Below are 10,725 nucleotides of genomic sequence, written 5' to 3' on the forward strand. Positions count from 1 at the left end.
AAATTTAGCTTATGTTTTTAATATTTAAATCAATTTAATCATTTTGTGTTTGATTCGATCTATCAAGATTAACAATTCATCCAAATGCACCCATTTTTTATCTGACCTTTTAATGTAATATCATCTTCACACTTGTGTGAGACCGTCTCACAGATCCTTATTCGTGAGACGGGTCGGGTCGGGTCAAAGCACCATGCAAATGTCATACTTATATGTGCAAATCTCACACTTATATACTCAAATATAACACTAATCAAAAATACAATTTTTGTTACTTATAAGAGAAAAAGTAATACGTTTTTCATAATAAGTAATGTTGACAAGTGCCTCCCACTTATAAGGGCAAATATAATACTTTTGAGGAAAAATGTAATACTTTTAAATCGAAATGTAAAAGTATTGTATTTTTCTTTAAAAGTATTACATTTACCCTAATAAGTAACAAAAATTTTATTCCTGATTAGTATTACATTTGAGAATATAAGTATGACATTTGTGCATATAAGTGTTACATTTGCATCTTGACCCGATCCCCTCACACAAGTTTTTGCCATAAAGAATTAAAAGTAAAAAAGTTTAATTGTGTGAGGTACTCAGGTGAAAAACTCAAATGCGGAGTTCTCAAGTAAATAGTGAGTGAAATCTCAGTCATTGATCTAGCCAAAATCAATAGCTCAAAATGAAGAAATATTTTTTTTAAAAATGTGGTGGTATTATGGTAATTTTGCATAAGACCAAAACTTAAGGTGCGTAAGTTTATAGCTTAAGGTGCATAAGTTTATAGCTTTAGGTGCCTAAGTCTAAAACTTAAGGTGCTTAAGTTTAAAGTTTAAGGTACATAAGTTTGTAACTTAAGGTGCGTAAGTTTATAACTTAAGGTGTGTGTATGTTTAAAGTTTAATGTGCATCACTTTCTAGTTTAAGATGCAACAATTTAACTCTTAAGATGCACGACTTACAGACTCTAGTAACATAAATTTCAAGCTTAAGGTGCATAAGTTTCTAGCTTAAGGTGCATCAGTTTCTAACTTAAGGTGCATGAATTTAACTCTTATAAGGTGCACAACTTTGATTCATTAGGAATATCGACTTCCATACTCTAAGTGCATAAATTTAAAGCTTAAGGTGCATCAGTTCGAGACTTAAGGTGCATAATTTTAACACTTAAGGTGCATCAGTTCGAGACACTTAAGATCATTCGCATCCATGTTGTCAGAAATGCATTTTATTAAACTTTCCTTCATTTTGAGCCATTGATCTAATCTAGATCAACGGTTCATATCTCACCCCATTTTTCACCTAAGAGACCATTCGCACGTGAACAATCCCCTATATATATACACACAAAATTTTTATAGGTGGGTGAGTTAAAATCATAGTATGAAATACTAAGCTATTTGAATAGATTGTTAGCAAAAAAAAAATAACGAAATGATCAATTTGAAATTGAAAAAAAAAAAAAAAAGAAAAAAAAAAGGTGATAACAACATATAGGCAAATTTGGTTTTTTTTTTTTATTTTCTTTTTCTCTCATATTTTTTCTTATTAATTAGTTTGTACATATATTAGGGATATTTTAGTGTTGCATATTCCAATCCTTCCTTTCAAAAATAAAAGGAATATGTACTTTTGTCATCAAGTGATTAAAAAAAGTAAAAGAAATGTATATGGCAAAATTGGCTACCCCTCAAAAAAATTTTATTATAACATCGATCGCTGTTTTTCTTATTATTATAACATGGCGATACTAAAACTTTTTCATATATTAAACTAATTAATTAGATATATGTATTTCATTAGAGTTGAATATAATTCATGATGTATTTTATTTTATATTACTTTTTTAATATAGTAAAGGTCAGATAAGGAAAGGCTACCTCATCATATCAATTAAATACTCCGTAACTATTAAGTCAAAATTGTCCGCACGGATAGCTCAATTAATCACGTGATCAATTTCGAAAAGAAAAATCATGAATCGAGTTTCATCAGCATAGTTGATTTACACTCCCTCAGATGTTTTTTTGATTTACACTCCCTCAAATGTTTTGTTTACTTAATTATTAAACACTTTTGTGTCGGTATTTTGTCTCAGATTTTAAGGGCATTTAGATGATTATTAATGTATTGATATCATTATTGAATTCTAAGATGTTTGCGAATTTATTGTAATATAGTATTTAATTTATTATATTCTATCAAGAAAATAAAATTGAAAATTGAAATAGAACGACGCTAACCTCACACTAGCAAGTAATGTCTGTTTGCTAAACGAAAAGTGACTCAAGTATGTATCTATCAAAATGCCACTTGGCTTTAGGTTTTGACCAAAAATTAATAAAGAAAAAATAACCCCACGGTTCTACATAATTAATTAAAGTCCTAGATCATAGCTCTTGGTGAACTCAATTTATCATTATGCAACATTAAAAAATTCACACCACTTTTCCTACCACACCAATAAATAAATAAATAAATAAATAAATAAATATATATATATATATATATATTAGAATTTTAAGGTATTTAATTATATTTTTCAATCATCATTTAAGGTGGTTGAAAAGTGGACAGAATTTTCAATAAATTTTGTTTGGAGGTCGTAGATTATAACCACCACCAAATAGTGATCCAAACTTTTTGAAAAGCCTACAAAGAACCGACTTTAATTTCCAACCACCAAAGTGATCGGAATTTTTTTGACAATCGCATTCAAATTTCAAAAACATTTGAATATTTTGAATTTTTCTCTAATCTACATACTTGTTTCATTGGTTCTATTTGCAATCCTTCAAAAATCAATATCATTTTTTCCAACAACCAAACTCCGACAAACCAACGTATATCATTTTTACCAAAATATGACAGAAACAACTTTTACTAAATTTCGGCAAACATTTTTGTCAAGAGTTGAATGACGGTGAGATCAAGAAAAGATGTCAAACTTAAAGTTAATGATGGGGTCAAGGAAAGAAGCTGAACACTAGATGAAGAGGTCAAAGGCAGAGATTGAACACTTTATGAGGGTGAGGGTTGATTACTAAGAAGAGTAAACGGAAATTTATAGTTACCAAGCTAACTAACTAATTTTGTTGACATTGTCCAAAAATGTAATATAACTTGAAAGCACAAATATTAAAAATGAGCAAATACTTAAAGTGTTTAAATGAGTAACAAAATTGTACAAACATATTTATCAAACTGTTGAACAAGTATACCAATTCATTAACACTACCAAAAGGATCCTTCCGTCTGAAATTTGATGAAGATTAAACCACAAAATCATCTAATTTTTTGTAGTACATGTTCAGAACTACTTTTTCAACCTACTAAAGTACAAATGTCAATATTACCTCCACTAAGGCTAGTATTGTCAAAGTGAGACGAAGCCCTAGTGCTAGCCCGCACTCGTCCCACGGTTGATCAAGTTAGGGCTACAAAAAAAAAAAAAAAAGATGGCCCGCGAAGGAGCGAGCCTAACAGGCTTATCCAGTAAGGCCTGCGACTCACGTGGGCTAACCCGCGCGGGCTGCAGGTTAACCCACGAGCCCACCTTATTTTTTATATAAAAAATATATATGTACACAGTACACAGTGTATATATACATTGTGTATTGTGTACAAATGAATATATATATTCATGTATACACTTGTACTATATACAGTGTATAATTAAAAACCAAACCAAAAAAAAAAAAAAAAAAAAAAAAAAAAAAAAGCTACAAAACCAAAAATCCGCGGGCCAGCCCACAGGACCTGCCAACCCACGTGGGGCGGCTTAGGATTGTATGAATCATAGCCTGCAAACTTAACGGATCGACCCGCAAAAGCCCATCAAAAATTAGGCCCACAGTGGGACGAGCCTAATGCGACGGACCGACCCTCTTTGAATGTACTAAGGCTCGAATCCACAATTTCCTTGCTGGTCCATTTTGATGCCTATGATTCCTCTCACTCGTGTCTACCTTCATTCTGGCAACGACAATGTTACATAAATCAAAAATTTTATTAATTTTTTTTAATCATATAACATGATTTAAGTTATAATGTTACATAATTAACTCGTCACAATATCAATTGATTCATAAGTAATTAATAAATAGAATATAATTATGATATATGTCTCATGTTGCAATATTTGGTGAAAATTGTTTTTCTAAATATAATATTTTACTTTGCTTCAAAAAAAAATTATTTTACTTCTTATGGTTTCGACCCTAAAATTTCAAGACCAATGGGCTCATCACGTTACCTAGGAGTAACCACAAAGCAGGCTTTTTAAAATTTTAAACCATTGGGTTATTTTGGGATTGTGGCCCACAGATCAATTGCCCAATACAAATGTTGCCATAATGCCATATATGATCTGAAATTTAGAGCACAAGTTATGGCTTATGGGGTAATCCAAATTGGTATAAATTCCACACGATTTTATCCTATTTTACTTGTAATCTAATAGGGTTACCTGAGTACGGCAAATTATTGCATGGACCATGGTCCACACAGCTTTGTGGACCAAAAATAAAAAGTACATTATTTTTGTACTGAAGATATATTATTTTTGTACTGTAGGTACATTATTTGATAGTATATATCAAATAATGGACCTTCAGTACAAAAATAATGTACACTAAAATAATAGACTTTTTATTTTTGATCCACACAGCTGTGTGATCATGGTCCATACAATAATGATGGCCCGAGGACCCAACATCTAAACTTGTATCTTGGGCTCGATATTCTATTTATTTATTCATTCATTACTTGTAATTCAATAGCGGTTATCTGAGGACCTAACGTATAAACTTGTATCTTGGGCTCGATCTTTCAACCTAGCATTTTAATATTATTCTTCACAGATCGAAATGACACCAGCGGTCCAATGGCCAATTTATTTAGTTATTATACCCCTTGGCTAAATACTCATTATTACCCAATTTCATGACGTGCATCATCCAATAAAACTATCATTGGCACTATTAGTGAGAAATGCTACAAAAATTAATTCAATTTGAAATTTAATGAATCACCACCTTACTCATTAACAACGAAACGTCAATATTTATACCATGTACTCATCACAAATTACATACTAAATGTTTATAACTTAAATTGTGAACATTCAGTATGTAAATTGTGGATTTTGAACCGGACTTGAGTTCACAGAATAATTTGCCACCAAAAATCCTACCATTTGTGAGCTTGTACAATTAACATTTGGACTAATGCAATTAAATTAACAGTTCTTCACCAATCAATTTTTTTTTGAAAACGTTCACCAATCAATTAATTAAGCACAAATTATATTATGAAACAGGGTCCACCATGTACATTAGGGAGAGGGAACCATAGTCCAAATTTTATACATATAGACATACAATTAAACAAATTATGCACATTCAGTTATAACTAAATGTACAGAAAATGTTAACCAAAAGTATAGAGACATAACTCAAAATGGGTTGATTTGGAGAAGGTTGGACAGTTTTTTGCATATTTAATTTAAAACCCTCGATATTTTTGTGGAATATACTTTTTTTTTCCTTCTAAACACAGTGGTTGCTCTATCTTCTTTTGGTTTTCTATATGATATTGCCTTTACTATTAAAGCGGGCCGATCTGTCCCATCGTGGGCGTAATTTCTGACGGGCTTTTACGGGCCGACTCACAAGGCCCACGAACACAATACACAAGTTTATATATATATATAATTTTTTTTTAAAGGTCTCGCGAGCTAGGCTCGTTAGGCCCGTTTTTTGCTGGTCACTTTTTTTGTAGCCCTAATACGTCCTATTGGGACGGGTGCTGTCCGGCCCACGAACTTGGCTCCACTTTGACAGTACTTCTCATATCATTGTAATATTCACCAACATCTTTTTTTTAATTACTTCAATTTTTTATTGTTATTAAATATTAAATTATTAATTAATAAAAAATAATTTTTTTTATTTTAAAATAGTCACTAGTAGTGCACTAACGTTTTTTTAAAGATTTTTTATTAAGTATTTATTTATTTCGTTATTCGTAGTGAGATGAATTTTTTAACTGTAAACATGTGATTAGTACAATTATATTGTAAAATTGTCGCGACATTCATTTTACCAAATGAGTAATGAATTACATAGAGGACATATCGTCATCAACGACGGTGAGTACCAAAGTCCATTTCATTAGGAAATTGACGACTATGTTGTTAACCTTTATGAACTTCAGTTAGCATTCAATTATTTGTTATGTTTTTTTTATGTTTGTATATAGCAATGATATATTAGATATTTAAAAAAAAAAAATTCTTAAAAAATTTAAACGAACCAAAATTTTAATCAAATAATTTAATTATTATATTTGTGGAATAACATCAAACATATAAAAAAATAATAATTTGCAAAGTTATTCTCATCTAATACAAAATTTTCCCGGGGGAAAGTATCTCCACATTCTAAACTTCAGTTCAAATATTGCAAACTAGGCATTCACGCTTCATCAAATGGGTAATCTATAAATTTACTCCTATGAGAAAGCTCTTCAAAGTGGCATGTATTTTTTCCCTTGCAAGAATTGCATCACCAAGAAAAATCTCTCGATTTCTCTCTCCCTTTCAATACAATTCTTGTTATTTTTCCCAAAATTCCATTTTGGCAAATTCCCTTTTATCCATCAACACTCTTCCTACCATTTTCCGTTGTTCGTCGCCTGTTCTTCTGCATGTCTCTGCTCAATATGCCTCTGCCTGCCAAGCATTTGACAAAATGTCACAAAGGGTTGCTCAGTATCCCCAAGTTTCCAACATAAGCCATGTGCTTGAACTCTTTAGGCTTGTTAGGGAGAAGCCAAGTTTTATCAATGCCAAAATAGTACATGCATTAGTGATCAAACTTGGTGCTCTTCGCCATCTACCCACGGTTACTTCTCTGCTTATGATATACTCAAGGGGTGGGAGTTTTAGCTCCTCAATGGCTCTGTTTAGTGAAGTTGTTGATAAGGATGTGATTGTTTCGAATGCTATCATGACTGCTTGCATTGAGAATAATCTATTTGAGGCCGTAGTGAATTTCTTTCTTGAAATGGTTGAAGTAGGGAATGAGTTTGATTCTACCAGTCTTGTTATTCTTCTTTCAGCCTTGAGCAATATGAAAGATTTGAGACGGAGTATGGGAGTTCACGCTTTGTGTGTGAAAGCAGGAACACTTTCAGATTCCTTTTTGAGCAATGCTCTTCTTGATGTCTATGCAAAGTGTAATGATTTGTACTCATCTGAGAATGTTTTCAGAGAAATGGAGTTTAAAGATACGGTTTCATGGAACTCGATCATTAGTGGGTGTTTATATAATGGTCACCCTATGATGTCCTTGTTGTATTTCAAGCAGATGGTCTCTATTTCAGAACAAGTAGATAGTGTGAGCCTTTCGTGTGCTATTGCAGCATCTTCTTGTTTAGAGGAGCTTACAAGTGGCCTAGCAATTCATGGATTGGTTATTAAGCTTGGCTATGCAGAGAGAGGCCATATATCTGTGGCGAACTCTCTCATTTCATTCTATTCTCAATATGGAGAAGTTGATGCTGCAAAATATGTCTTCGAGGAGATGGAGTGTAAGGACGTGATTACATGGAATTCAATGATTAATGGGCTAGCTTTGAATGAGGAGGTTATTGAGTCATTTAATCATCTGCATATAATGCAGTTCATAGAATCTATGAAGCCTGAAGCAACAACTCTGGTCTCCATTATTTCACTCGCAGCAGACTTCATGTTACTAAGAGAAGGAAAAGCAGTTCATGGTTACATCATTAGAAGAGGGATGGAATCCAGTTTATCCATGATGAACTCTCTTCTAAACATGTATTTAAGTGGAAACAACGCCAAGAAAGCTGAACACTTACTCAGAACTATGCCAGTTAAGGATTTAGTCACTTGGAATACTATGATCTCTGGGTACTCCCAAAACGGGTGCAATAGAGAAGCTCAGACTTTATTTAAGAAGCTTCAAGGCCAGCATTTAAGCTGTAGCTTACCAACTCTTCTTGGGGTTCTCTCTTCTTGTGACGCCCCTCAGTTTCTCCAATTCGGGAAATCAATACATTGCTGGCATGTAAAATTGGGATTTGAGAATAATATTCTTGCAGTAAATTCTTTGATGTACATGTATATTCATTGTGGAGATTTAGTAGCTTCTTTCGAATTGCTGGGGGAAATTTCATTTACTGCTGATGTTGATAGTTGGAATGCTGTGATTTCTGGATGCACACAGAACAACCACTTCGGGATGGCTTTAGAGGCATTCAACTTGATGAGGCAAATATCGCGTGTCAACCATGATTCCATTACTCTAGTCAGTGCCATATCAGCTTGTGGATACCTTCAATTGGTAAATGAGGGAAAATCGATTCATGGTCTAGCTCTTAAGACCTCATCAGGTAAAGATATCCGTGTGCAAAATGTCTTAATTACTATGTATGCAAGATTGGCTGACACTATGAGTGCAAGCTTGGTTTTTAACCTTTGCCATGACCGTAATATGTGTACGTGGAATTGCATGATATCTGCTTTAGCTCAGAATAACAAAGCCAAAGAAGCATTGGCACTATTCCATAGTTTCGAATTTGAACCAGACGAGATAAGTCTTGCTACCGTTCTCTCAATTTGCACGCAACTTGGAATAATCAGGCATGGAAAACAGATCCACGGGCATGTCCTCAGGTCTGGGTACTTCAAAAATTCTGTAATCTCTTCTGCTCTTGTTGATATGTATAGCAGCTGTGGCAGGCTAGACATTGCTCTTCTAGTTTTCGAGAAATCACCTGAGAAATCTATTGCGGCTTGGAATTCTGTGATTGCGGCTTATGGGTTACACAGCAATGGTCGGAAAGCGATTGAAGTATTCACTGAACTCATCGAGTCTGGAATGAGCCCAACGAAAGCCACATTCGTTAACCTGTTAACAGCTTGCAGTCATTCAGGCCTCGTCGATCAAGGCTGCTGGTATTACGACCATATGTTAACTAGTTTCGGTGTGCAGCCTACCACTGATCATCACGTCTGCATAGTCGATATGCTAGGCCGATCAGGAAGGCTGCAGGAGGCTTATAATTTTGTCGAGGACATGCTAAGCCAACCCGAATCAGGCATCTGGGGGGCTCTGCTAAGCGCGTGCAACTATCATGGCGATCTCAAGCTGGGGAAAAAAGTGGCAGATATACTCTTTTCTTTAAAACCTGAGAATGTGGGTTACTATGTCTCCTTATCAAATATGTATGTTGCTACTGGGAGCTGGAAAGAAGCTGTGGAATTGAGAGATATAGTTCAGAATAAAAAGTTAGCAAAACCTGCTGCTTACAGTCTTATTGATGTAGGATTGGGATAGAAGACACTAAGGGTTGTTCAACTATTCCATTAATTATAAGCAGGATTTATTGATACTTCTCCATCTCCTCAATTTGTACAAAATCATCAACTATTGACTAAACAGTACAACATATCAGTCTGAATCAATCAAACAAACAACATTACATGACTAGAAACAAGAAAATACCAAACTCAAAACAAACCACAGAAATCACAATAACCACGACGCAGAATGGTCAGCAAAAACATCCCACTCTATTCATGGTGGAGATCGAGTTAGTTGTAAACTAGAATGCCAGACACCATACAACAGGTGAGGAAATGCCATGTATGTTACCTGCTCATAGTGCTCTTTACAGGAGGTCTCGGGTACATACTACTCATTGTCTCTTCTGCCAAATGCCGATTACTAGTTGCAGGAGGTGGTATACTCGATCTCCACAAAAACCTCAATCAACCCCGTTCTTCCTTGAAGTGCACTGAATGTTTGAAGTATTCTTTCCCACCTTCTCTGGCTATTGAATTCGAGCACCACATACTCAGAGCTATCAGCAGTAATGGGGTATCTACACTTCAACTTCAATCTTGTTTGACTAGGGTCGGTTGCCGTCACGTTTCGAACATTGGAAAGCAAATCATCGTAACTAATATTTTGGTCGACTATAAGCCAATCTGCCACATTCATTGAATAACGCACACCCCGCTGGTCGCCATGAATTATATCCCCTCCCCAGTAAAGTGCTATTATCATATCTTCTGCCATAATATCTGAGTTAATGCCACACACACACACACAAAATGTAAGTGAATTATCAAATACATTTATAAACATAGAATCTGAGTAAATTTGGGTATTCTTCTATTGCCATTTTCTTAATTCTTCTCAATTTAAAACTAATAAATTGACATTGGACCATAATTTCTCAAAAGTAAACAAGAACAGCTAAATAATATTTTCTTGTTATTTATTTTCAAGGGAAATGTTACAATGCAATAGGTGAGCAAGGATCTCCAAATTCGCTCCCATCCAATCCGCATTTAAAGTGGATCCACTTAGCAGAAATCCACCACTAGTAGTAGTAGATTGGATGCAAATCTAACTTCTTAAAGTCCACTACCAAAGAGTATGGTTTTCAATCCACTCAAGTTAACTGGTGGATCAAAACTGGGTTAATGTGTGAAAAATTCATCATATATCTTCCAAACTTGATAGTTTAGAAGATTAAAATTACTTGAATGAAATTGAAATCCAAGCAGGGCACCAAATTGAATTGACACAATTCAAATGTGACCCACCCAAACATAATTCAAATCCTAGATTAATGGAGCCTGCTCTGCTAAGCAGCAAATACTTGTGAAATTTTCCAGGAATTTAAAGTTGC

General features: G+C 34.1%; 1 protein-coding gene across 1 annotated transcript; it reads left to right on the forward strand.

Annotated features, from left to right (window-relative positions):
• The first annotated feature begins 6,400 nt into the window (after positions 1-6,400).
• LOC116001555 (pentatricopeptide repeat-containing protein At4g19220, mitochondrial) lies at positions 6,401-9,561 on the forward strand. Its single transcript, XM_031241437.1, has one exon. The coding sequence runs from the start codon at positions 6,513-6,515 to the stop codon at positions 9,360-9,362; it is 2,850 nt and encodes a 949-aa protein (XP_031097297.1). The 5' UTR covers positions 6,401-6,512; the 3' UTR covers positions 9,363-9,561.
• The last annotated feature ends 1,164 nt before the right edge of the window (positions 9,562-10,725 follow it).

The sequence above is a fragment of the Ipomoea triloba genome, chromosome 13, assembly GCF_003576645.1.
Source record: "Ipomoea triloba cultivar NCNSP0323 chromosome 13, ASM357664v1".
Classification (NCBI taxonomy): Eukaryota; Viridiplantae; Streptophyta; class Magnoliopsida; order Solanales; family Convolvulaceae; genus Ipomoea; species Ipomoea triloba.

Coding starts and splice junctions, on each gene's coding strand:
- LOC116001555 (XM_031241437.1), top strand. CDS start 6,513: ATGAGAAAGCTCTTCAAAGTGGCATGTATTTTTTCCCTTGCAAGAATT.